Source organism: Musa acuminata, chromosome BXJ1-4 (genome assembly GCF_036884655.1).
Source record: "Musa acuminata AAA Group cultivar baxijiao chromosome BXJ1-4, Cavendish_Baxijiao_AAA, whole genome shotgun sequence".
NCBI classification, from domain to species: domain Eukaryota; kingdom Viridiplantae; phylum Streptophyta; class Magnoliopsida; order Zingiberales; family Musaceae; genus Musa; species Musa acuminata.
In genome coordinates, this window is record NC_088330.1 from 11,244,813 (window position 1) to 11,272,525 (window position 27,713).

General features: G+C 38.4%; 5 protein-coding genes across 14 annotated transcripts in view; 1 reads left to right on the forward strand and 4 right to left on the reverse strand.

Annotated features, from left to right (window-relative positions):
• Positions 1-305: 305 nt before the first annotated feature.
• Positions 306-3,029, reverse strand: LOC135672429 (vicilin-like seed storage protein At2g18540). Its single transcript, XM_065180910.1, has 4 exons — positions 2,563-3,029; positions 2,366-2,446; positions 1,953-2,258; positions 306-1,884 (listed from the first exon to the last, which is right to left on the reverse strand). Exons 1-4 carry the CDS (start codon positions 2,695-2,697, stop codon positions 622-624), a joined length of 1,785 nt encoding a protein of 594 aa, XP_065036982.1. The 5' UTR covers positions 2,698-3,029; the 3' UTR covers positions 306-621.
• Positions 3,030-10,236: 7,207 nt separating this feature from the next.
• On the forward strand, positions 10,237-15,304 carry LOC135648755 (deSI-like protein At4g17486). Of its 9 annotated transcripts, none has more exons than XM_065166686.1 (4): positions 10,237-12,043; positions 12,482-12,540; positions 12,619-12,727; positions 13,432-13,962. In XM_065166686.1, exons 1-4 carry the CDS (start codon positions 11,869-11,871, stop codon positions 13,530-13,532), a joined length of 444 nt encoding a protein of 147 aa, XP_065022758.1. In that variant the 5' UTR covers positions 10,237-11,868; the 3' UTR covers positions 13,533-13,962. The 9 variants fall into 9 exon arrangements, 2 of the variants coding, with proteins under 2 accessions (XP_065022758.1, XP_065022766.1); XM_065166694.1 differs by having other exon boundaries at positions 10,240-12,043; positions 13,670-13,962; XR_010501084.1 differs by having other exon boundaries at positions 10,241-12,370; positions 13,670-13,962.
• Positions 15,174-16,375, reverse strand: LOC103981717 (homeobox-leucine zipper protein HOX14-like). Of its 2 annotated transcripts, none has more exons than XM_009398457.3 (3): positions 16,248-16,375; positions 15,887-16,191; positions 15,174-15,805 (listed from the first exon to the last, which is right to left on the reverse strand). In XM_009398457.3, exons 1-3 carry the CDS (start codon positions 16,297-16,299, stop codon positions 15,587-15,589), a joined length of 576 nt encoding a protein of 191 aa, XP_009396732.3. In that variant the 5' UTR covers positions 16,300-16,375; the 3' UTR covers positions 15,174-15,586. The 2 variants fall into 2 exon arrangements, with proteins under 2 accessions (XP_009396732.3, XP_018681168.2); XM_018825623.2 differs by having other exon boundaries at positions 15,887-16,188; positions 16,248-16,370.
• Positions 16,376-19,634: 3,259 nt separating this feature from the next.
• LOC103981401 (uncharacterized) lies at positions 19,635-23,892 on the reverse strand. Its single transcript, XM_009398129.3, has 6 exons — positions 23,513-23,892; positions 21,701-21,827; positions 20,671-20,810; positions 20,385-20,447; positions 20,182-20,250; positions 19,635-20,063 (listed from the first exon to the last, which is right to left on the reverse strand). The coding sequence occupies exons 1-6, from the start codon at positions 23,705-23,707 to the stop codon at positions 19,992-19,994; spliced, it is 666 nt and encodes a 221-aa protein (XP_009396404.1). The 5' UTR covers positions 23,708-23,892; the 3' UTR covers positions 19,635-19,991.
• A 2,037-nt stretch (positions 23,893-25,929) lies between these two features.
• Positions 25,930-27,713, reverse strand: part of LOC135648772 (myosin-11-like) — a 29,190-nt gene continuing 27,406 nt past the window's right edge. Inside the window, exons 35-39 of the mRNA XM_065166706.1 lie at positions 27,221-27,277; positions 26,823-26,879; positions 26,654-26,734; positions 26,469-26,551; positions 25,930-26,342 (exon numbers count right to left, since the gene is read on the reverse strand). Of these exons, the coding sequence (XP_065022778.1) occupies positions 26,219-26,342; positions 26,469-26,551; positions 26,654-26,734; positions 26,823-26,879; positions 27,221-27,277 (402 nt within the window). The 3' untranslated portion in view covers positions 25,930-26,218. The remainder of the gene's footprint in view (positions 26,343-26,468; positions 26,552-26,653; positions 26,735-26,822; positions 26,880-27,220; positions 27,278-27,713) is intronic.

The window sequence follows — 27,713 nt, forward strand, 5'->3', positions numbered from 1 at the left end:
ACTTCTATGTCAATTTGGATAATCTAAATCGGATTTGTTTCAGGATGCTTATCGAAAAGTACTTTATCGTTCCAAAAATATCTCACCACCCAAACCAGGTAGTGCGACATTTGGTGGAAAACACCGTACCCCAGTGGGTTCCATCGGGGAATCCGTGTATAGTCTTGCGATACCGTTCACGACACAAGATCATCGTGTTTGATGCTTCAAGAATCGTGTACGGATCAAAATCCCCAACCTCAAGAGGGCCACAGCAACCACGATCTTCATGATTTCTAACATCTTACCGATCTGCGCTGGGCCCATTGGAAATGAAGAGATACGATCCACCGACAAGCAAATCTATGTTCAGTATTAGCACACGAAGTAAACGGAGTCCAACAGAAGAAACTTCGCGTGCTACAAAAACATTACAAAAGACGAAAGAAGAGCATACACCAACAGAGAGAGAGAGAGCTTCTTATTTGCATCAAAGACTAGGAGAAGCTGCAGACACACCACACCCTATACTCTCCATGTATTATTCCACAGTCAACCTGAAGTCCCGCGCCACGTGATTCGACTCTATTGCCTGTTCTCATGCTTATCTTCATCGTTCCCCGTCCACACAGTGAATTCTTCTCAACTTCTCTCGGGAGCCTGCTCTTGTTCCTCCCGTCTCCTCGCTTCTTCTTCTCTCCTTGTTCCTTCCTCTTCCTCTGTCCTTCTCGCTTCTTCCTCGTCCCCCCCTGCCGCCTCCTCTTGCTCTCTTCTGGTTTCCTCCTCTCTCGCTGCTTCCTCTTCCTCCCTTCTTCCTCCCGCCTCCTCTTGCTCTCTCCTTTCGGCTTCTTCCTCCTCCCTTCTCCTGGCCTCCTCTTCCTCCGGTCTCCTACCTTCCTCCTCTTCCTCCCTTCTCCTCGCTTCCTCTTCCTCCCTCCTCTCCTCCCTCCTACCTTCCTCCTCTTCCTCCCTCCTCCTGGCTTCTTCTGCTTCCCTCCTCGCTTCCTCTTCACCCTCCGTCTTCCTACCTTCCTCTTCCTCCCTCCTCTTGGTTTCCTCTTCCTCCCTCCTCCTGGCTTCTTCTGCTTCCCTCCTAGCTTCCTCTTCACCCTCCGTCTTCCTACCTTCCTCTTCCTCCCTCCTTTTAGTTTCCTCTTCCTCCCTTCTCCTCGCTTCCTCTTCACCCTCCCTCTTCTTTGCCTCTTCCTCTTCTCTCCTCCTGGCTTCTTCCTCCTCTCTCCTCTTGGCTGCCTCCTCTTCCTCTTCTCTTCTCCTAGCTTCTTCCTCCTCTCTCCTCTTGGCTGCCTCTTCCTCCCTTCTCTTAGCTTCCTCCTCTTCCCTCTTCTTTGCCTCTTCCTCTTCTCTCCTCCTGGTTTCTTCCTCTCTCTTCTTGGCCTCCTCCTCTTCCTTCTTTCTCTCCTCCTCTTCCTTCTTCCTTTCTTCTTCTTGCTTCTGTCTTTCAATTTCCTCCGTCATTTTCCTTTCCATCTCTTCTGCACACGATGTGCATGCCAGCATTACCGACTCACCCTGAGAAACTAACAAGTCACCGATAGCACTGGCATTTGGCGCATTGAAGGACGCTGCTAATACGTCCCGATCAATCATCCGCAGCACCGACCTCTTCCCTGCCAGGAACTGAGGATGATTCTTACCCGCCATGCTGCTGAATCCAACAAAGACGAGTGTGTCATTGTTGTACGAAACTTGTGCCATGGGATGAAACCTCGGCACCACAAAGACGTCCCCTTCTTGGACCTTAAACTTCTTGTTTTGGCATTTGGAGACATCACCAACCTTGCCTGATGGATCACTGGGGCATATAACTTGCACCATGCCTTGCCCTTGTATCACCGTAGCAATCTCCGTAGCCCTAGGGTTCCAATGAGGCCCCATCATAGAACCCTTCAAGCATCGAACCCAAAGTTAGTGCACTCACAATACAGGGATTTCTGAGGATTCAGATGACTAACCGTGGCCAAGTTCACCATGAATGCAGCTAAGTTAGAGCCCTTAAGAGCTTTAAGGTCCTTGTGAGTCACTGCAGTGCTCCACCCATTACAGTTCTCCACGTCTGGTTTGGCCCTGAAGAAATTGAATGTCTTGGATTTGGTCTTCTTCTTCTTGTTTATGATACCAGTTGGGCCACGAACGCCCATAAGCGCCTCAAATACTCCTTCCTTCCATTTTGACTGTACTCTCGCATCTTTTTGGCTGAAAGGAACTATGGAGGGAGGGGACGGAGCCCATTTGATACCACGGATGCTTTCCAGAGAAGCCTTACACACACATCAATGGATTCATCATTTTTCCTTCCCTGGTTTATTATGATTCCGTAAAATAAGAATTCAAGTATTCTGAATCAAGAAGATCAAGAGTAGCCTACCCCAAAGCCCATCTGGAGAACTCGTTCATCAAAGCCTTGAACTAAGTCACTAATATTCGAGTAGGCTCTGACAGCACAACCCTGCAAGCAAATAGCATTAGTCTCCGATGGGGCACACATTAAAAAGGAAAAAAGAAGAGAGGAAAAACTAAGGAGTTTCCATTCTCTCTCTCTCTCTCTCTCTCTAGAGAACATACCAAGGGATGATCAATGCCTGCCGTGTCAAATATGGCATGAATTCTAAGCTTCTCTCTTGTTGGATCAGGATGGCTTCGCACAAAGAAGACAGTACCCTGTTCCAGTCTGTAAACGTCACCATGGCCGACGTCCATCTCATCTGTTTCATCTTTATCCTCGTTAACATAAGTCACTGTTCCCCTGCCTGCAACAGCAAGTTCTATTTCACGATCCCTTCCATTGCCATGAGAACAAACAAAAATCACAGCAAACAAGAAAATATTATATATAATAAAGATTTAATTCGATATTAAGTCATCTTAAAATGAGATTTCATTATGTTTCAGGGGATCAACTAGGAGGCTTTAATTATTGTTGGAAAGATATAATTAGGATTACCAGTGTGCACGTAAAACACCATGTCAGTGTGAAGCAGCACAGGGAGGAACAGAGAGACGGGCTCCAAGGTGATGAACTGAAGGTGATAGGAACCACCGTACCCATCATGCACATCGACGGCCGTGATCCTTCCGGACTCCGTTAACACCAAGGTCCTCCGGCTCTCTCTGGTCACCACTGGACTCGGCCACTCCTCGCCATTAACGGAAGAAAGAGAACACAAGAGGATCATCCCAACAACAAAAACCACAACCTTGGAGTCCATGTCCTCTCACGGTTTCACTCTCTCTTTTACAGTCGAGAGATGGAAGCAAAGACAGCAGGGTGCATAAAAAGGGAGGCGATAAGACCAAAGGTGGCGACGTGCGTGGTTCTCTCTTGGAGGTGATGTGCATGGAAGCCACGTTGAACGGGGACTCGGAACGTGACTCGTTTCGGCAGCAATGAGTTCGGGTGGACAGATAACACTTGTAAGATTGCTCTTGCGGTCACAAGTAGAGCTAATGAAATCTGATTTCTTCTAAATCTATGGGTTGAATTTAGCTCAACATGTGTTTGTATGTACTTTCTGCGGCCTTCGAGCATAATGTAACAGTGGTCGCAAAATTGGCGTATTACAGATTAATTCATCGTACAAGACAAAAGTGCATGCAAAACGTCTGCTGTTCCACGAGAACCCTTGTCTGGCTCAGTTGCAGCCTTCCCAAATGGGTCAAAATATATAGGGCCAGTATTCCTGGACAGTATAAATTGAACTCCACAGGTTGAATCCATGAACGATAGACACAGAAAAAGCAAGATATTATTGTAATTCTTTTTTAGACCAGTTAATATTTTAACTGTATGAAAAATCTCATTATTATGTTAAGAAAAAAATTTTCTCTTAATCTATATAAATATAAAACATATATCAAACATAATATATATTTTTTTTATAATTTATTCTTTTATGATATCATGGCCTTTCTTGCCTTAGTAAGATTTTCTCTTCTTTCCTCGTTATCATCGCTATCCAATGACAACGATTACTCTGATCTCCTTGGTGATAGCAAGCCTTCTCATGTACATTGTGCTATTGTCATCGCTGTTGCAGAACTTAATTGGGTCATGAATCTGCTCAAGGAACTTGACATTGACTCCACCTCTACTCCTATGATATATTGTGATAATGTCGGAGCTACTTATCTGTGCGTCAATCCAATGTTCCACTCACACATGAAACATATTGTCATCGACTTTCACTTCGTGCCATATCAGGTTGTCAGACATCAACTACGTGTTTATCATGTACATACGGCTGATCAACTAGTTGACTCACTCATGAAGCCTCTCGCTCGCAAACTATTTTCATCGCATCAGTCTAAGATCGACATCCTTGACAGGAGCATCATCACACAATCTCATGGGGGCATGATAGCAACTAAGATTTTCTTAATTGTACGAGAAAATCTCGCTATTATATCAATGAAAATCCTTCCTCATAGCCTGTATAAATAATAAGAAACACATATCAAACACAATATATCTTATTCATGATTTATTCTTTCACTTTTAGTTTCACAATGGTACATTTGAAAGGTCAATGTATATTGGTACAGTTAGAGAAAAAAATATTATAGTAAAATAAATTTTTTTGTTATATATTTTCTCATTAAAATATTAATTTATTATAAAAAAATAAATATTAATCAGAACAACATAAATAATAGAATAATGAATCAATTACAAAGTGAAACATTGAATTTTTACGTGAACAACCCAATACGAGAAATACCATGGGACTGTAATCTACTTCAAAACTACACTATCGCCAATAATTATAATAGATTTATAATAAGTCTTCTCTAAAATAATCAGATCATAATAACATCAAGAATAGTTCAACAATAATATATCATCATCATCATACATGAATTTTATCAAAAAAAATTATTTAGGTCTCATCAAGTGAATATATTAAAAAATATTTTAGAGATGACAAATTATACATCGGTACTATTCTTGTTATAAGAATTCTTTATGTAAAATTTGAACCAAAATCGTTTAGATTATCTAACAAGACCCATGTCTCTTACGTCGTGCACAATTCTAATAGATTTCTTTTAATAAATTAGATTTGGGCTCACCGGTCCAAGCCCACCTATGGCTGGACCCAGCAGCCACTGAGTAGAAAATATGCGTAGAATTCGAAACTTTGCCCACAGCATATTACTCAAAAACATTCGAGTGCTAAGAGTTGCAGCAGAAAGATTTTCAACTTACTCGGTGAAACTGCAGCTTTTTGCGTTTTGCCCTCTGACAGTGGGCTTCACGATCGTTCCCAGGAAAGGAGAAGAAATTAATGATCTAATGAGGCAACATATATATATATTCTGTAAAATATTTTTATTTCATGGAGTGCTCGTTGTGTTGGTTATCACTTTTATCCTTATTATACTTTGTTACGAGTCATCTTCATTGCAAGACTCTTGTTATCGTCCTCAACACTTTCATCGAGTGGATGACATTATCCAATCCTCTACCAATTGTGATTGGTGTCCTCATCCATTGTGTCACTAAGATCGTGTTGCTCTTGTTCTTATCAACCTTCTTCCCCTTAGTTGAGGTTAACGATAATGGAAGTGAGAGCTTGAGAGACATGGGACATGATTAAAGAGGGCTCTAGTAAGATTTTACGGTGGGATGAATACGATAAGGATGACGACAAAGGCTTCACAATAAAACCTTATGATATGCAACATAATAAGATGGGATGATATTGACAAGATGGAGATGATAATTGATAAGATAAAGATCAAAATAATCTAACCGTTTAGAAAAAAAAAAAGTATTTCACGAAATAAAATAAAAAGATATATATATAATGCCATCATTACCAATATAATCCGGTAATGCTATCATAAGTCCAGTAAAAATATTAAAATAGAAGGAATGGCAAAATTTGGAACTTGTTTTAATCTTTTTCGGAAGTGACATTTCTTATCACCTTTTCCCTCAACACTTTATTTATCAATAGAAAAGTGATAAAAGAGCATAAGCTGACTCTTCCATATAGTTCGCGTGCTACAACAGCCACGCAGACAAGACCGAAGCGCGCCCTCTCTCTCTCTCTCTCTCATATGTAGATGAGGGTATCCTTTAAAGTCAATATAAAATCGGGGGAGTAATCTTGTTGAAAATAGATAGGATGAAAAAATAAAACTATATGATAAGGAAAGAGTAAGAACGGACAAATATTTTATATTTCTTTCAAAGATACATAACATTAATTATACTCAATATATATATATATATATATATTTAAAATATTTAAGAATCAATAGTTAATTTAGTTTGTCCTTTATGTTACCTTAATAAGTTAAATTTTAATATTCTTTTTCCTTAAATTTGTTCCATCTAGTATGTTAAGTTTTTATTTTAGTTGTTGAAATATTTCAAACTTAAAAGATTTTGTGAGTATATCGACTACTTATTCACTTGTTTTAAGATGAAGCAGTTTAACTTTTTTGTCTTTGACATGATCTCTTATAAAATAAAATTTTGTATTGATATGCTTCGATCTTTTATGATAGATTGAATTCTTGGCCAAGACAATAGTTAATTTGTTATCAACATAAATCTTGATTGACTTCTCTTATAATATATAAAGTTCCTGAAGTAATATTCTTAGTCATATTGCATGACAAATATAAGAAGATGCTGTTATATATTCTACTTTACAACTTGATAGAGTAATGGTATATTGTTTTTGTGAAGACCATATGAATAAAGTTTTACTAAAATAAAATACAAATCCAGTTGTACTCTGATCATTATAACTTCCTGCCCAAAGACTATCATTATATCCAATGAGCTCCAACATTTTAAATGATGAATAATGCATTACATATTCAATTATTCCTTTAATATATTATAAAATTTTTTTACGTTATTTAAATGAGATGTCTTATAAGCTTTCATGTATTTATTTATTAAACCAACTCCAAATAATATATCAAGTCGAATGCATGTCAAATACCATAAACATCTAACTAAACTTTTATAATAAGTTGGATTAATGTTTTTACCTTTATCTTCCTTAGTCAACTTAGTATCATCTTCCACGGGTGTATATGTAGGATGACAATCTTTCATAAAAAATTATTGTATAATTTTTCAAGAAGTACCTCCTTCGTATAATTGTAGGATGATAATCTTTCATACAAAAAGTACATTCTTTGTATAATTTTCTTGTAAGAGAGAAATTTCTTTATTGTCTTGTATAACTTCAATATCAAGGAAATAAGTCATTAGGCTCAAGTCAGTCATCTTAAACTCCTTCTTCATAGAGTACTTAAAATATTTAATTATGGAGCTATTATTGCTTGTAAAAATAAAATCATATATATATATAGGCATACAAATAAAATATCTCCATCATAGTTAAATTTTGTATAGAGAGCATATTTATATGGAGATTTAAAAATTTTATTTTGAATAAAATAAGCATCTATTCGAGAATTCTATGCTCGCAAGGCTCGTTTAAGTCCATAAATAGCTCTCTCTAACTTATACACCTTATCTTCTTATTCATGAATAATAAAATCATATATATCTTCTTCAAAATCTCTATTAAGAAATGCTAATTTGATATTTATTTATAAAAATTTTCATTTCATTTGAGCTACCGGGGAAATAAGTAATCTTATTGTCTACAATCAAGCAATTGGTATGAATACTTCTTCATAATTGATCCCATATTATTATTTATATCCTTTTGTAACTAATGCCTTATATTTCTCCACTGCTCCTTTTGTATTTTTTTTTATTTTTGTTTTTCTCATTCATAGCTTATCACAATTTATCTTCTCTATAAGCTTTTTTGAAGATTAATATATCATATCTTGTAAAAAAGATAAAATAAAAAAATCATCATTATTAGTATTAATCCTTCGGGTCATATCATATAGCTCCTGAATTGGTACCGTTCTTCTTACAATCAAACTTCTTGAATCATGTGATCTAATTGATATAGGTGATGATTCAAGCAAGGACTACTTGTTTGTATTATATCATCATCTTATAAAGTTATAACTTTCTATGCTACTCGTTACTTTTCCGGTTCCAAATATATTGTTCATCAAACTCAACATCTCTTAACATCATAACTTTGTTTGTGATAGGATTATAGAGTTTGTAGCTACTGGAATTCTCAGCATAACCTAACAAGATGTATTTTTAACTTTTATCCTTAAGTTTTATTCAATTTTCTTCAAGTATCTTAGCAAATACAACACTTTCAAAAATTCTCAAATGATTGACTTTTGATTTCTTTAATGTGGTGTAACATTATCAATTTATTTTGTTGATCCTTTAAGCAAATAAACTATACAAACAACATCTCAATTTTGAATTCTTCTTTCTTTTAACATGTATTAGACTATATTAATTATAATCCTATTTTTTCTTTCTGAGAAACCATTTGGTTGAGGTGTGTATGATATGGTGAATTGATTTAATCTTTAAATATTATTAAATTTTTTATTATTTCTTAAAAAACTTTTAAATTTATTTGATATGTATTTATCATCTCTATCTATTCTTAAATATTTAGTCTTACAACCACTTTATCTTTTAACTAAATCCTTAAATTTTTAAATTTACTTAAAATTTTTTTATTTTCTTTTAACATATAAACTTAAGTTATATCACTATGATCGGCGAAGATAAGAAAATACATGCTTTCTCTAAGTGATATTAGACTAAGTGCACCAGATCAAGTTAATATCATGTTTTTTTGTTCTTTTGACTTTGAAAGACCTTTGTTCTTACTTGCCTATAACACATACTTCACATAATTTTGGTGAACAATCAACATTCCTATTACCATATTATACTTTAATAAAGTTTTAAAGCCTCAAAATTTAAATATGTATATCTAGGATATCATAATATAGAAATATCCTCAATATCAGTTTTAAAATAATTTGATCGATCAAAAATATACAAATACAAAGGAAACATTCTATTCTTCATCGTTTTTACATGTGAGATTAATATTTTATTATTATAACGAATTAAAATAGTTATATCTTTCATCTCAATATCATAATATTTTTTAAGTAATTATCTCAAACTTAGAATATTATTTTTCATATTAGGAACATAATCAACATTTGAAATATATAATTCTTTACCATTATTGAATCGAAGAAAAATTTTGCCTGTACCTTTTGTTGGACTTTGAGATAGATCACCAAATGTAATGTTCTCGGAATAACTTATATCAATTTTAAAAAATTATTTTTTTGATACAACAAATATAATTTGAAGCTCCTCTATCTATATATCATGTCATAAACTGATATTCTTTCAAATTATCATAAGTCATTAACAAAACTTGATTTTCATTCTTTTATTTTTCAACAAAATTTGCCTTGTCACCTTGATTACTGGGATTATAATAACATTCAAAGTAGTGTCTATACCTTTTGCAAACATAGCATTATATTTCTTATCCTTTAAAATTTCTACCATATCCATGGCTTTTACCATAACCTCGAACTCTTTAACTAAAATTTTTCTATCACCTTCATTATTTTAAGATTCTTGATTGGTTTGATTTCTGCCGCCTTTTTCTTTTTGTCCACGACCTCTTCTCTTTGAGATCTTGATTCACCTTTGTTATCAAGAGTAAGCTTGATTTATAATACTTGCTCTATAGTTTTTTCTTCTCTTTTTGTAATAATTTGTTCATGAACTTGAAGAGAACTTATAAGTCATTTTAAAGATATTTATTCCAAATATTTAAACTCTTCAATCACTATAACAATAAAATTAAATTTTAGATCTAAAGATTTTAATATTTTATTATTATTATTTAATTACTGATTTGTTTACTATTTCGTCTCATTTGATGAACAATAGAAATTATCTTTGAGAAGTACTTTAATATAATTTTTCAAACTCACCTCATAAAACTTATAGGCAAAGATTTTTTACCTTATCCACACTACCGAATATTTTTTAAAATATTTCTCAAGTCTCTTTTGAAGTATTTGCTGAAGTGACAATCTCGAATATTATGTCATCAAGCTCTTGGTAAATCGTGAATAAAACTTTTTCCACTTTCTTCATTCTATCTTTGAATTGTTTTCGTGCTTCCATATTCATTACTCCTTCTAGACTTGGTTTAGCAAATTTATCTTCTACAAAGTCTAATATATATTGAGAGTCCAAAAGAATCTTCATTTAGATACAACATATATTATAATTTTCTTTTGTCAAACGAAATATATGAAGTTGAATAATGTTTAAAGAAGAGGTCATGCTTAACCTAAGCTTTGATATCAAATAATTAAAAAAAAAAAAAAACTATCACAGGATGAAAGAGTAAGAGTAGTACAAGGACAAAATATTTCATGTTTCCCTCAAAATTATTTATAACTTTAAAAACTCTATATATTTCATAACCCAATGATATTTATATAGTCTTCAAAAAAATAGATTATGTATTGAAAATAAATCATTCATTTCCAAAAAAAATCAAATCAATAGTTAATTTAATTTATCCAAATGTGTTTCTTCTCTTGAATGTAACCTCTCTCTTAAATATAATAAATCTCTTTATGATACCTTAAACCTGTTTAATGTATCTCTCAACCAGTTTAATTCCAACGTATCTCTCCCCCCACTTCGACTCTTTCGAGGCCCCTCCGGTCTCCCCCCACCCATTCCTCGGGACCTCAACATGGCGCCTCTCCTTGCTGATTGTGGCGGCCAATAACCTGATTCGGGGGTTTCTCCGGAGGAGGATAAGTCGGTCTCTTTGTTCTCTGTTTGTTCCTCCTCTCTTGCGGGATTTCTCTTTTCTTGGGAGTTTTCGCTTGCAATTTTGGTTCTTGCAAGCTCGTTTGATTGCTATCTGTTAAATATGTTGGTGGAATTCATGGAAAAATTCCTTTTTCCGATGGGTATTGGACGAGTCCAGCTCAATTTTGGAATTTTCTTTCATGTTCTTTGCCACCACTCTGATGTGAGAAGGGTTCTCGTGACCTTACGGCAATCTAGATTTTCGTGTGAGGCAATAGTGGAAGAAGCACCATTTTTTTCATGAAAGCATCTTATTTTCAAACCCCCCTTTAGGAAATGTAGATGCACTGGCTGTGAAATACAATCTGTTCGTGTGTGCTTCGAATTTTCTGTCAAGAACTGTATCCCAAACTTTTTCTTGGCAATGTGCATCTAGTTCACTTCTCAAATGGGTTCCTTATGCTACTTAGATCTCCGAATCTTACAAATCAGGGTCATTTCCCTGGTTTTTACTTGTTTCTAAAGTCGCGTATTTTGTTCAAGTGCTCGAGTTTGCCAATGCTCAGTATTGCGGCTAATCACTGGCCAGTCGTCACTCTTCTTTCAATTTGATTTAAGTCTTTTGATTCCTCGAGTTTTCTTTGGTTATTCCTTTTATCTTGTTTTCAGACTCATCCTGTTTCATCCCGCAAATGAGGACTTCCTCTCGTAAGCTGGCAAGATCTGATTGTTTTAATGTGATGACATGCACTTTTCTTGCTTCTTAGCTCAAGAAATTCGATGACATGTTCTTTGAATTTTTTTCTTCCTGAAATGCCTCATTTCTTGATGAATTGCACCAACATTTTGGCATTAATTCTTCATCGTAGTTTCAGTCTGAAAAGCATTCTTCTTTAAGTGAGGTTTTATCATGGTATGATTATGTCTTCCTTGTTTTCTTAGGTTTCCTTTGCTCTTGGCAATATTAGTTGCCGCTCTTGCATTCAAGTGATAATAACACAAGCCTGGAGAAATTTGTTGATGATTCTTCTCATTAGATCTCTGTCAGAATACTTTAAATCGCATAAAATTTTCCCTCTTTATTCTTCATCTGAAGAAATATGAGGTCAGGTTCGAAGAAGGGTTGAAATTCCCTCATGCTTCTTTGGCTAGACAGGAGATCTTGCAGCCATTTTTGTATGTTTCCAAAGGTTTGGTCTGCCAGCCATACACCAGGAAATGCACTAGTTTATCTGAATGTATATGACTTGCCACCAATGAATGGTTTTATGTACTGGGCAGGCCTTGGGATATTTCACACCGGTGTTGAAGGTATTCTTTGCTGTTGCCTTTTTGGTTTAGATAAAGGATGCATTAAATAGATACATCAATGGTAAGACATCATTTTAATGTGCTTCTCTATGCTGAATTTGTTGTTTGAAACATGAATGGTGAAAATTCTTGCAACCAAATATGTCATCTATCCACCTGCATAGATTTTTGTTTAACTAGTTCCTGGATTTCTTTTTTGGACATGAAAATTTATTAAGAAAAATTCATACTTAATCCAAATCCTAATAGTTGTCAGGCAAGTTGATGCTTCGGTACTTCTGTACATTCCTTACATGCTGGTTGGATTGCTGCCTCCAAGTCAATATTGTAGGGCCAGAAATATCCTTGATTTCTTGAGTTTGTCTTAAAGTTCTTTAGATAATAGCATTTTTCTGTCAGGCATTTATAAATTTTGATGCTCTTTATTGGTTCTTCCAGTTCATGGGGTGGAATATGTATTTGGAGCACATGACTATCCGAGTAGCGGAGTCTTTGAGGTTGAGCCTCGTCAGTGTCCAGGCTTCATGTTTAAGAAATCAATATTCATGGGTACGACATGCTTGGACTCATTGCAGGTTAGAGAGTTTATGGAACTTCAGTCCGTTAATTACAGTGGAGACACCTACCACTTGATCATGAAGAACTGCAACCATTTCTGCAAAGAAATCTGTCATAAGATGACCGGTAACTCCGATTCCAAAATGGGTGAACCAACTTGTATGCTTCTTTTTGTTTAAAGCATGAACAACTGTAGTTTCTGGAAGAATTGTATTCTGGTGATCATGAAGTAGTTCTGCAGTTTTCCTGCATCTGATGTTCCTGTTGCACAACTCAAAATATTGATAACCACTTCATGACTATATTTTTTTACATCAATGATATTATCATAAAAAAAAGTATTAGAAGCCACTTCAAATATAGAGAGGAAAATGTTGATCCGATCATTATTGTTTCAGTTTCTTGCCAATGTATTTATAGCAAGGTCTGAAATATCGGTGCTTGTTCTGTAACCTAGAGTTCAGATTTATGGTTGGCTTGACCTTCATATATTTTTGGATGCACGTGGGAGATTTTAAAATTACCAAGTTTTGTAAGAATAGAATAACTGGATTCTATTGGGTGCTGGGACACTAGGCAATTATCTCTAGATACATCTTTAGAGAAATTTATTCTCTTGAATGTTAATCTCTGGTGATGAAGAAGATGGACATGTGTTAAGATTTGTTTGGTCTTACTTAGCATTTGTTCTATTAGTTCTCTTTCTTCTTGATTGCAATTTGGTAGACATCGAGTCAGATGATTGCCAGCAAGTATTTGAATGCATTATGAAACATGAACAATGTACATTAGTTCTCTTTCTTTTTTATTTTGGTTATGGTGTCTTCTAGTTAAATGTTATGGAGAAGCAAATTTTGATTGTCTGTATGGATTGAGCTTCAACCTCCTCCCTAAGGGCACTGTTCACCGGCATTATAACCAAGATGAGTGAAATATCCTTTTCCATTTGTTTGTGGCAAGCAGTGTATCACTTCAACTTTGATCATTTTGTGTAGTTTTTTCTTATTCTAATTTGGCTATTGATCTTCCTGGACATATCAAATGCTATGGCAATATGCTTCTCTGCAGGTTCCCTTTGCAAATGCTGACTGCCTGATAACTGCTGTTCAGCATGACCCAGATTTCCAATCCGAGGATGGAGAGAGGAGGCAGCTGAGAACTGCTTTCAGTTGTCTATCCTCGATTTCTATGTGCCAGAGGCAGTTCACTATTTCTTCTCTTTTCTTGACATCTCGTTTTAGAGGGTGCCTTTCACACTGGGAGTTAAGAAGGTCTAATGTCATTCCTTTGTAGGAAACCTGAAAATATCATCATCTGTTGACCGAGAAAGGTGTTGATCGAGAAAGGAGTTACAGTTCTGAGCTCCTTTTTTTTTTTTGGTGGAAAAGCTTGTCACGAGTGTTGACCATAATATAGGAAGATGGATGTGATGTGAGCTTTGGCCTTGTTACATAAGTTCATCATCAATGAGAATTCTGCGGCAGAATGTTCGTTTGATGTCAATACTAAATGAAGGTATGATGCTTTCTGTTATTTGTTAGGTTGCACATTTGAACAGAGACTTCTGTAGCTTACATTAGCTGAGATTTCTTGTATTATCTTGTCACTACAATGCCCAAATTTTGGGTACTGCATACCTCCCTTTTCTCTGAAATACTAAAGCTTGATTAGCTTTCATGTTGTATTACTAACAATTTATTCATTGCTTAATATTTATTAATTCTTCAAAAATACTGAACTTCAATAAATTGAAATCATGAATGGTTCCTGTCATTTGCTTGAGTTGTGGCACGACAAATGGGGATTAAGATGATGAATTTCTGACTTATGCAATATGTTGATGAAAAATAAGATACAAGTATTCTGTGTTGCGAAAATAGGTCAGGATCTTTGTAGATGTCAGTACTGAACAAGCAAAATGCTCTGACTTAGTACACTTCTGCAAGGACAAGTCAAGATGCCATTGAATCTGTTGATCTATTCACTCTTGCTGTGTTACCATTCCATATGTTGATTCATTTTTGGAGAGCTGTTTCGAAGAATATGCTTGATGAATTTTATAGCATTTTTTAATAATCTTTTCCAGCTCTATGACATAATCTGAATTTCTTGCAACGGCGAGGATATCATCTTTTAACTTCTGACGACACTTTATTGCACCAATCTGTTGTTTCCATTATGTTATTTTTATTCTTTCTGATTATCCTGAAGTTATGACATTCGATATCATCTGCTTGCACTTAGCTCTTTAGGTAGTCACCTCTTTATCGCTTGGTTTGTAGGATTTTCGTTCTCTCTGTTCATTTTATCAATTGAATTTATAGCTTTTTCAGCATTTGGCAGTAAGCAATCTGTCATTTTAAACATGATTCTATTTTAATTTATGAGGGTTTTTTGTTTTTGTTGAGGTAATCATACAAGCTGTTGTTTAAAGATAGGATGGATAAGTTTGCTTTTGAATCTTTACTCATGATTTCTAATAGGATCAAACTGGTAAGTTGAATTCACTCACTACATGGCATTGTTCCCATGAACTTGCTTTCTACTTTCATATGAGAGGGATTTGGTCCATGAGATGCAGGGTAGAGGAAGAAACATAATGGACAATGGACATTACAACAGCAGAGACAAGCAGCAGGGTTGGGTTTTCACACCACCACTACCACCACAAGGACTCCTCAAAAGCTGCAAGAAAGTGACAACCATGAGCAGCTTTTGGTTCGTTCTTCCCTCTCTTTCAACCCTCTTCATAGAAAGTCCTGCCATTTCTCATGTCTCTCTCATGTTCTTGGGAGATCAAACACCTACTTTGTGACTTTCTGGATAATAATAAGGCTTTACAGAACTAAATAGTTGCAGCATTATCCCCCTTTTTGCACATGCTACATCAATTGCTACATCAATCTTAATTTACAACTAGAGATTCACGTTGTTGAATCTACGAGGATTAATCACATATATGAATGACAGTGATTGCAATGATCTTTATATGCCATATGGATTAGTCCACTCCATCGTGTAGTTGTAGAAGTCATACTCGTCCAAGTAAGCAAGTTCAGCTTCTGCTTCCGTTCCGAACTCTCCATGTATTGGCTGCTGGCTCACGGCTGAGAAGGACGAGCCGAGGTTGCCTCCATTCACGCTCCACGAGAGCTTCCTGATCTCCTCTTCGGCTTCCAAAAGCTTCTCCTTCAGTCGTAACACCTGCCATCAGCATCACTGCCATGTCAGGTTTGCCGAAGGCTTCTACTGTACATTCTACAAGGAAGGAAGGCATCGACCAACCTCGTTCTCGAGGTGGCATTTCTCGACGACGACGCCTTCGTGTTCCAGCTTGAGCTTGAGGTAGGCCTCCTCCAGCTGCTTGTTCTTGTGCCTCGCCCGCCGGTTCTGAAACCAGACGGCCACCTGCTTCCCGTCGAGCCCGAGCTCGGCGGCGATGTGGGCTTTCCTCCCCGACGCCAGCTTCCTTTCGTCCCTAAAGCTCATCTCCAGGAACCTGACTTGCTCGTCACTCAGCCGCCTCTTCTTCGCGTCTCCCTTTACCTTCCTCCGCCGCAGCCGTCGCCGCCGCGTCCTTGTGTCGCCTACTGAAAAGATCACGTTAGCCTTTGCGAGGAATGGAAATGTCATGTGGTGGACTAACCTCGAGGCATTTGAGACCAGAGTTGGGATGCTAAGAGTGAAGCTTCGCTCATGTTGGCGTGAGTCACGAAGGAACAAAGACACTCTAATCTCTTGTAGTACGAGGGGGGTGGTGGGGAGGGAAAGAAAGACTCTACGGTGCATGCACCGGTTAAAGTTCCGGCTCTTATTTATAGGTAGGTGGGTGGTGGTGGACTCAAAGGCCCTCCGACGATTGGCTACGATGGCATGAATGCCATGGCTAAAAATGGGGAGAGGCGTACGTGGCGGTGAAGCCAAGTTGATAGAGTTCACTGTCGCCATAAAGCAACTTTGTTTGACGACATTGTTGACTCTGTAATGCCATTATACGGATCCACTGATTCAGACACTTACATGATCAATTCACATAGACAAAAACAACAGTACATGCATTATTATCGTAGCACGGAAACAAAACCCCAATCTCTTCCCTGTCGTAAAGAAGAAAGGCAGTGGCTTACGGCTGCAGTAAGGGCAAGAAGGACGGTGGCTTACGACTAGCAATAAAGAAGAAAGAGGTGTCACCATGGTCAAACAACTACACCAGAGAGTGCCTGCTAATAAACTAGATTGCGTGCAGTCCATCAAGAACAGTTTATTTTTTATAACGAATCACGAGGACTCAATAGTTATAACCCATATTAGAAATCGGTTTCTACTTGAATCAAATAGAAATCAATTAAAGACTTGCATTGGATATATCTAGCTAGCATTGGAGATGCCATGGCTATGAAGGCACATACATGTTTTGCCTAGTTAAGACGCTGAAACCGAGGAGATTCGTTGATTACGAGGAGGGTCATTTCAAGCACACCCATCGTAGACATAATTTACATGATTATGAAGCTGAAAGAAGTATTGCATCATATAATTTGCTAGTTAAAGCATGTCCAACGCAATGAGACACATTAGGTCGAGCCAATTGGGCCCACTCCCTAAAGGTTGGCGTGTCCTGAGAACAACGTTCCTCCTTCGTCCCCCTGCCTCTTAGTTGATCGTCTGGGTTAGTAGCAGATAAAGGTCAACCATATGCGTCTTCCCACAAAGTAGAAGCTTTTATATTCGTGGCTTGGTTTATCTGCACATGAGATTACATGGGGTTACAATGATCCTTTAAATTAGTATCTTGATAAGGATTGGTCTAACGAGGTAAATGGCTCATTAGGGTGAGCTTAAATGTGCCCCCATTAATGGTCGATGACATGTACTGATTAGAACAAGTGAAGTCAATTTGGAGAGGGCTAATTATATATTACTCATGCGACTAATTATATATTACTCATGTAGTTAGCTGTTTTTAGTGTTTTAATCTCTATACTTTAAAATTTTATATTAACATCTTTATAATTACAAAAGTAAAATATCTATGTTCATTTATTCAAACAACGTCAGTTTTATTAATAAAAATATGAAAACAAAAGATAAAAATATAACTTTAACATTCAGTGGTGGATAATATCGATGGTGGTAGACGACGGTACTACTGGTGTCGATGCCGACATAGTTGTCTAGCCATCTCCTATGAGGATAAGTTCCGCTCTCACCACGACATCACTTGCCTCCATGAGGATTACGTCGTCAACCTCATTGTCGCTTTTCCTGCATCGCTCTGTAATTGTGTCAATGTCGACATAAATACAAAGTGATGCGAGGCAGACAATGATGAGGTCGGCGGCATGTTTCTCGTGAAGGAGGATGGTATCACGATAAGAGCGGACCTTATCATTGTCAGATGCGACCAAGCAATTGCGTCAACGTCGACACCAATAGTGCCATCGTCTACCATCGAATATTCAAATTATTTTTTTACCTTTTGTTTTCATATTTTTATTAGTAAAACTGATATCAGGTGGCATCACGATAAGAACGGACCTTATCATCGTCGGAGGCGACCAGGCAATTGCGTCAACGTCGACACCAACAGTGCCATCGTTTACCATCGAATATTCAAATTATTTTTTTACCTTTTATTTTCATATTTTTATTAGTAAAACTCATATCGTTATGATAAATAAATTTAGACATTTCACTTTTATAAATAAATATATAGATATCAATATTTTTTTTTAAATCACTAAACACATCTAACGACATCAATATATAAATAGCCCACTTAGAGAGCCCATAATAGGACCCGAGTCGTCTTCCATTTGATCTGTGTCAGTCGTCTGCAAAAAGATTCTGCATCTGATTCCTTGGGAAGGGTCCTTGTGTTTTCTTCACAAGCCAGTCTTAGAGTCGCTGTCGGCTTGCCTCTCCGAGACAGTGTCTATCCACAAGCCATCTCTGGCGGTCATTGTGTTCTTCTTCTTTCCCCTCTGCAAGACTAGCAATGCTCATCTTTAGCCTCACATGGAGGACTCCACCTTTACTGCACCGATCTCTAGCTGGCAGGATCAGCATTACTGTAAGTGGCATTATAGACTCATGGTAATGGAGCTATCCACACCTTTAGGCCTTTGGTGATCACTTCTCAGGAAATGTTCCGTTCCATAGATGCGTTGGAACGAGCCAAGATTTAGCAAATGGCCCGAAGGTCAGAAGAAGCCATGAGAGGAGGTGTCAGGGAGTGACTTGTAAAAGGTTCATCATAAGGTGGGTTCATCGTGCTCCGGCCATTATCCTCCTCATCTCTTGATGCCATGAGTTCCAGTATCCTTGGTGTGTGTGGATAAGGTTGACAGCAGCAACAGCTTTCTTGTCCCTCTCTCTCTCTCTCTCTTCAGCCGCAACTGCGGAGTTGAGTGGGGATGATGTTGGTTCCCAAGCAAAATATTCCCTGCAATTTGGATTCGCAAGCGGAGAATATGGTGAAGATATCAAGGCAAGACCATGATGAACAGAGATTGCTCAACCTGGAAATGGACAGAGAAGGCGGACAGAATAGATCGGATCCACAGGACAGAGTGAAGACAACATGTTTTCCATGTCCACATCATGCTTACCACGAGCAAAGCAGATGTACTAAGTTAATCAAACGAGGGAGAGGCCAAAGCACTGTTCCTGTTTAGCTGAATAGAGATGTGCATGTTTTGCCTCGGATTCTTTCACATGCTCAAACCCCCTCTCTGGCTCAGATCGAGTGACTTGTAGCATACTCCTCGACCTTCTTATATAATTCTTCGTTCGAGTGAAAGATTCCAACTCATTTCAAGGATGTTCTGATCGCTTTGAAGTGTCGTGTCTTTTTATGCACATTGCCGGTGACATACTGGGGCAAGCAATGATCTCCCACTACGAACATGCGCCAGAGACGAAGCTAATTGGCATAGAGAGAGAAAGCCACAAGTATGATGAATTCAACATACTGCACTACCATGTCACTCCGCAACAGAGCACAATGCTTCCATGCTGTGTTCTTTGTCAAGTCACAAACCAGCTGCATGCATTCAAACCACAACCACGACTCAGTTATAGAAAAACCAGTACAACTTGGTAAGCTCGGCAATGCTTCTAAGCTTTCATAATCCAAAGAAAACATCTGTTGTTTTCCCAGTCAGTCAGCAACGTATCGTAGGCAGTGTCAAAAGCCGTTGGTCTTTGCCGGTGTACATATATACATTGTATGACTAGCAAGATACTACCTCTAGAACCTACTAATCCGATTTCTTCCGAGTTCCTACAGCCAAACTCTGCACTCAGCATGTTGTTGTACACGTAGCTATGGCCGTCGAAAGGCCTGGCACCAATCTGTTAGATTGAATGCGGCAGGGTCGTCCCCCGATCAATTGCAGATGGTCTTGAGCCTCTTTGCAGCCTGCACAAACCCTACGATTACCTGCAACTCATCCAATTGCTTTAGGGTACGCAAAAAGCAATCGGGTGTGAGATAATAGAGTCAAGCTCCTTTCGACTTCTCCACCGAATGCACTGGGTAGAAATGATGCATTTGATCATGTAAATTGTTCTCTTACCTGCGCCATGAAATGCCTCTGAACTACCTCAATTAATTGCTCTTTAGAGGGGTTAGGACTGGCATCCACCTGTTGCAGAAAAAGAAAGCATGATTACATCGAAAAGATGATAATTCTTTTCAATGTGGGAAATAATAGATACATTTACAATGAGGTTCATGGTTGAAATTGCAAATACAGGAATTATGAAGTATTTAACTTACAAGATTAAAGTGACGCCAATATCTCCACAGTGCTGTTGTTTCTAGCTTGCTCAAGTCAACTTTCTGCACCAACAACATGGTAGGTTTTTATCATGAGCAGCACTATGGACATGTAAATGAATTAAGAAGGCTGATATCTAGGAAAGAATGTCTAGAGATAAACAACAAAAGAGCCAACAACAGAAACACATAATTTACACAGCCACTTTCAGCACCTCTACATTAGTCACAAGTGCAAATTATGCACCAAGTGCTGTAACTGAACCATGCAAATGTTAGACCTTACCATGTTGTTTCTTGAGGATAGACCGGATCCCTTAGATTGCGAATCAGAAGAGTGAGACCGGCTCAAGGATTTAATAGAAGATCCTTTATGGTGCTTGGTCCTCAACTTTGGAGGCTTTTGTGTATGTGTATCATCAGATGCTGAAAGTTGTTAGAAAAAACAAATAATGTCAAAAGAAAATGAGAACCATATCAAGAGAACTGATTGAAACGATGAAAGATGCTTCTGAAAATTTGATGTCACAGATGAACTTCATCCAACCTATGTTCAAGAAAATTCCAAGATGACATAATGATCCTAACAAGACATGGGCTCATTTCCATAGGCAAAAAAATACTTAGATACAAGTACATCTGTCACCGTATGTGGGCAACTTCGAAGCTGAAGAACCTTCCAGCAACACATTTAAGAGAACAAGGTCTCCCAGTGAAAAAGATTAAATGGATGCATTATTTTCAATGATAATACTTCCCATCCTATACTCTTAGTATTGACTTCTTCAAGAACAGCATTTTCAACAAACATTTAAAGCTAGTCCCACCACACATGCTTCAGAAATATGACAAACGAAATGAAAAAATTGACCTTCTAGTGAGACTAACATCTTTGTGTAATACGTATCACAATCATTTAAACAAGTGAACAATACATTGATGAATGGATCAGGTCCTAAGCTTAGAATGACGATGTTATGCAAGAATGAATTACTATGTGTGAGGAGCAGGAATACACAATACAAGGTAGAAGTGCATTTGTTGCTTTAATAAAGAAAATTTAAATAGAAGCATCAAGGAAAACCAGTGTACATTCAATGTACAAGTAACCTACTCAATTTAAAGGCTTACAATTGATATAATCATGTTATATTAGTCACATCGACCACACTGGCTAAGGAACAAGAGCGATGTCAGTGTTTCTGATTTGTACCTAATACAGAGTGGCTGGTGAGGACATAGTTAGACATCAGGGGAAAATCCAAGTAATTCAAGAATACATGCATTATTTTTCGATATACCAAATTGAAGCTTACCCATATATGAGCCACTCCACTGCATGTTGTGAACTTCGAGATCATCATCTTCCTCGTGGCCGGTTGGGGCTTCAATCACACTAAGGGCATTTCTTTGCAGCTTTACCTCTATTCCATTTGTCAAAACCTGAATGTTTAAAAATTAAAATATAGTTAACCTTACATGAGCTTTGCCATGTTTACACACTCTGGCAAACAATATAAAGAATTACATACACATTCAGGCAGCAAATCATTCATAAAAGAAGCATCTACTCTAAAGCAAACGAACATTTTCAGCTTCTAACTGATAAACAATAAGAAATCTGATGGTTTGAATGACAATTTAAATCAAGTTCCGAGAGAGCAGTCATGTGTTTGTACTTGATATCATCTACCCAGATATAAAGACAGTCAGAGAGAAGCAAGAAAAATGTTTAGGACCACAATGTCAGGATCCAGTGTGCATAACGAACACAGGATATTAGTGAACTTCATCCATTTCAACTTCCTGTAAAACATATTGGTTTACTTTAACATATGTGTTAATCAACGGCACAGCATCCCTGTAATTAATTATCACAGAAGCAGAACACAGAAACTCTTGGATATATAGCAACTAAAACTCATAAAGAAGTATAACAAGAGGCCTACATCGAGCCATGCAATTACCAAATGGTCTCATGATTAAGAAATAACAGACCCAGAAACATAGACAGATATAGCATACATATCTTATGCAAGATGCCAAAATCGAAATATCATAGTACTGAATCCTTATGCAAAATGAAAATTTATTCTGCCATGATCTTCAAACCAGAAAAGTCATGTGGATGGAAAGAACCATGTGATTCTAACACAGAAACAAAATATTAAGCAAAACAAGTCATCCCTGCATAAGCAAGGACTATCCGAACCAAAGAAACTTCTGCTCAAGCAGATAAAGTTTGACCTTAGAACTAATAATTGAAAGCAGTGGATGCATCAACGAATGAAGGGCAACACAACAGAAAACTTTTCCCCTTCCAAGTTTCAGATCCATCAAGAAATTTTGCATATTTCTCTTCTACGTAGCTATACAAAGAAGCAAATACTGAAGCACATGCTGATTCATGCTTCCTGCCAACGATTGCAATCAAAAGACTGAGAAAAATGCTTACGAACCCACTCGTATCAATCCTATAACAGAAGAGAAACTACAAGAAAAAGACTTCGCTAGATCTTGCAGATTTACCAATCCCAAATAATCCCCCCAAATTCCAAATAGACTTACAGATACACAAATAAGAGTGTAATCGACAACGCGAAAACTGACTAAAGCCAGTAGTTAAGCACACGCAGTCAATCGAGACAAGTTAATTACTCGAGAGAAACCAAAAGCTGCAGGATCCCTTTCCTAAAGCTTGCATGCATATACCGCTATTGCTATATGATATAATACACCAATTTACCAATATGTAAAACCCTAAAGGGCAGATCACTCGTCCAAATAGCAAGTACTAGTCGAATTACGATCATCAATCTAAAATTACTTCATAATGTAGCCTCAAAGCCAATACTTCTGTCAAGATTAAAATTCATCAAGAAAGGTGCAATTTTATCTCGGATGAACAAGATAAAGAACCTTGCAAAGAAAACCGACTCCTAGACTCACCAGATGGACCGCATTGTCTAAATAATCCATCCATTGAACTACAAATCCACACTACTCTTCTCTTGGCGTGAAAACCCTATCAAATTATAGCCCAAACTCACACGGACCCAATAAAAATCACTCTTTTTCCATCAAGAAGTCGAGAAACCATTCAAGATCGCACGAGAGAGGAGAATTACCAGCCAATGCCAGCCGCCGAGGCCCACGGCCTTCTTGACGACCCCCTGGAGGCCGACGAGCACCGATTTGGTCCGGTTGTTCCCGGTGACCACCACCTTGGTGTGCCGCGGCAGCACCGACAGCTCCTCCTCGCTGCTCTCCCCGCAGCTCTGCCGGAATCCGCCACTCATCCCGCCCTCCACGGCTGCCAGCATTCCCCGACTCCCCACCGCCCCAAAGTGGACCAAATTCACCCCAAAAAACAGCGGAAAACTCACGGAACCGGATCAAATGAGCCAAATTTAACACAGATCAAGCATTACGGAAGAGAAATCGACCGAAACTTGGAGAGAGAGAGAGAGAGAGTGAGAGAGAGAGAGTAAAAGTGCATCCTTTTCCTCCAAATCTTCCGCTCTTCGCTCTCTTTTTCTATGCTGCTGCGAGTCCCGACATCCAGGGGACAACCAATGGAAAACTGACGCGTGTGAAGGTTAGGGTCCGTCACGAGCGCGGCTGCCCCGGGCAGCGTCGGGCGCAGCGTTATGACGGTGACGGAAGCGATCGTTCGCAGACGAAAAGACGGTTGGACCCCTTCAGCTCGTACAATGGTTTGGTGGTACAGCAAAACCTACTTACTACTCCCGCGTTCCCCAGAGTGGCAGAGTCCGTAATACCGGCGTCAGAACAAAGGCAATGAGGACGAGGAGGAGCGGGCGGCGTCGAGAACCGTGACCGGAGAGACGGGAGCGGCCGCAGCAGCGCTGGACCCCAGTCCAACCCGTCGCGTTGCCCGTGCCTCGCACCACAGCATAAGCACCCCTCCAGCCCACCCCACCCGGTGGTATCTGGGGGGCGACCCACGCCCAACCCTGCCGTGGTTTTCCCGCCAAAGGTCGAGAATCTTGAGCGTCCATTCACCGATCGGACCATCCCGGTCCCTCCTGATGTGTGGGCCCCACCGGATGTGATTGACCGTGGTTTCGGAGCCATTCCTTGTCTACTCTCGGAACTGGGAATTAAAGGGAACGCAAGTAGTATATACTGGTCATTCATGGCTCGATAATTTACATTCTCCCCGAATGCTGCTTACTTATATTCACGTACGCATTACACCGTGCAAGTAATCGATCGAGTTTAGGCTAAACCATGATTCGGAGAAATCGATGCAGTAATCAGTCTCGTCGTGAGCAAACTACTGCTCAGGAACAATAAAGAGAGAGAGAGAGAGAGAGTCTGTGTGTGTGTGTGTGTGTGTGTCTGTCAGCATTTCCCACCTCGCTTTTCTTTTTGTGGTTCACATACTTTTGGCAATGATGTGATCGCACTCGCAACGTCAGTGAGCTTGCGGTCAAACTGCAATGAGTAGCTATTAACTGCACCTCAACAAGGGAGCATGATTCTGTTCTTGTAATTACAGAAAAGAAAACAAGTTTTTTTATCTAATGAATGATGATGCATGGGGGAAAGAAATAAGATTTAGACGAGGGCGGACATGCCTGAAATCCTTATGGCAAATTATGATGCTTGATATCGATGAATCATTATGTAAACTTCGTAGGAAGAAATCAATCATTAATCGCCAAATCACTTTTTCGCTTTTTACCAATGATCATTCCATTTACATGCATCTCCAGAATCATTCCAAGATTATGATGACTTGTACACGAGATGTTCCTCGGCTAGCATCGACAGCCTGCCAATCCCATGCAACGCACAATTAGCAGGCGAGATTTTAGCATCCTCTCTCTCTCTCTCTCTAGAAAAAAGTTCTTACGGCAACATAAAAGCTTGTCCCTTGGAGAAGTCATTATTTATTGCAGGAACAGCTCCCTTACATCAAATCTGCTTCCGAGGCAAAAAGAAGCGTCTGCGTGTATGAAGACCTAAAGATGGGAACCGACTGTCCATTCTCAGACTTGGACATTGAACGGGGTTGGTCTTTCATCACATCAGATGGAGACAAGAACACCTTCCTCTGTTGGCCTGGCACTTAGATGAGGAAGACGAGGAGCTTCGAGTTCTTGTACCATTATTGGTTTTCATCTACTCTGTCCAGCATCTTCGATATCACACACATTACCAATGACTAATGGACACTCCAAACAAAATAGTTGTACACAAGACACTCGTGTGATCACAATTATCCATCTCCTACGTGCTGTGCATGACATCTTTCTTAAGATCAACTTCAACATTTATGCTGATTCTGTCCAAATGAATTTAGCAAAAGCTAAAAAGGAAAAGAATGCACATTAAGTGCACGTTTGCTCTACATACTCATTTGCACGATTTCAGTCTGCACATTTGACCTTAATCCATGATTCAGGAATGTCTCTGGAGGAACCATCAACCGAAGCCAACTGCTGCCAAAGTTTTTCCTAGGTGAATCCTATGTCTGGAGTAAAATTCCAGTTGGATGGCACATGAACAGACTGCAAAAAATCAAATTAGTAGTGCTATAATTCATTGTACATGCTTACAATTGAGAGGGCTATACAAAATGCCCCATCAAAAGAAAAGAGAGAAAAGGGAGACTAGACCCTCATCTTGGCAGAATTCGATCGATGCGCTTGGTTTCTGCATGCAACACACTGCACTGAAACTAGGGAAAGGATTTTGATCTTGCAAACATGAATTGTCTTGAAGCGGTTGACGATAAGTGTCACCTCATTTGAAACTCAAACATTAACGATAATCGAACAAGAATGAGAAACTGTCTCAGGTTCTTAGTCCGTGCGTGGCAACAAGAAAATGAAACCTGAGTTCTCCCGAATAAGTGGAGGCGGCTCAATATCAGATATATCAATCGGATCCATCGACTTAGATATGTCATCAACTGAAAATGGTATGCTGCATATTCGACACAGTAAAATAACCAGCCAAAAGTTATCTCATGGAATAACAATTATTGAAAGATCATAAGAGCAATGGGCAAAGATTTGCTTCTCATTCAAGGAGTAATTGCAAATGTGTTACCTTGAGTCATCGTCCAATAAGAATGAGTTGCTGACAGGATTGTTGGAATCTTCAGTCATCAGCACCCTCATATTTGATATAACCTAATGAATCACATAAACGAAATATTGGTGCATCACACAATTAACATATCATTGTCATAGCTTGAACCGTTTCTTATTTAATGGATCCAACATGGATCTTACCTCAGGGGACACACTATGTGTTCCATATTTATCATCCCAGTACATTGTACTTATCCGATATAACTGTTGCACACTTAGTACCTGCAAATGTAGAAAACAAAGTTTGTTGGATTTTCAAGAAAGTTGGGAGGGAAAAAGAAACAAAGCAATATCAGGAGCCCTCACTCACTGGGCAAAGATCATGGCTAATTTCATCCAAGGTCTTCTTTGGCTTTTGATGGATGACCTGAATAAGCCATTGTTCACGAGTTGTAAATTAATTGGAACAAAATTGTCAAATTGTTAGGGTTGTTGCCAAACTTCCAGGTGCAAATTTTGCAATCTACTCACAGGGTGCATTAGTGCATTATACAAATTGAATATCATAGGCGTTGTCAAAGAATATATAACTAGTCAAAAGACATTCACAAAGAACAAGGGGTAGTGCAATATTTTTCTATCGACTATGTTCAAATTGGGCATACAAATTTCTTCCACAATAAGGATTTATTTTGTGCCTGATGAAACAGCTATCCTGGTTCTACACGTGACATATATTGCATAACACAATGAAGAGGACAACATTACCAGGAATCCAATAGCCTGTCTTATATGCTTTAGTTCATCCCAAGCTGAACCTGCATACTGCAATCAGAAACAAGCCATAGTCAATGAAGTAACCTAGTTGAAAGAATTCTGTTGCAACACAGCAATAATACAAAGCAGAAGAACTGATTTCTGCCATTAGACAGCCTATGTATTTTATGATACCAATTTCTTCTTATTACGCTCCTCAAGAAGTATGCATAATAATAAGTTGGCACCAGTATCTCACAACCAATTTTGATGATTACAAAACATTGCTTTGCTTGAAAGCTGTTGAAAGTGTCTAATCATCTTTACCTATGAGCATGGATCAAAACTCGTAAGATAATTTAAGATCAATAGTCTTAATCAGTGATTTAAAAAGCGCTAGGCGCCAAAAGGCGCCACGGTCCAAAAACGCCCGAGGCGCTAGGCGCTCGCCCGAGCGAAGTGAGGCGTTAAATTATAAAAATATATAATATAATTAATAAATATA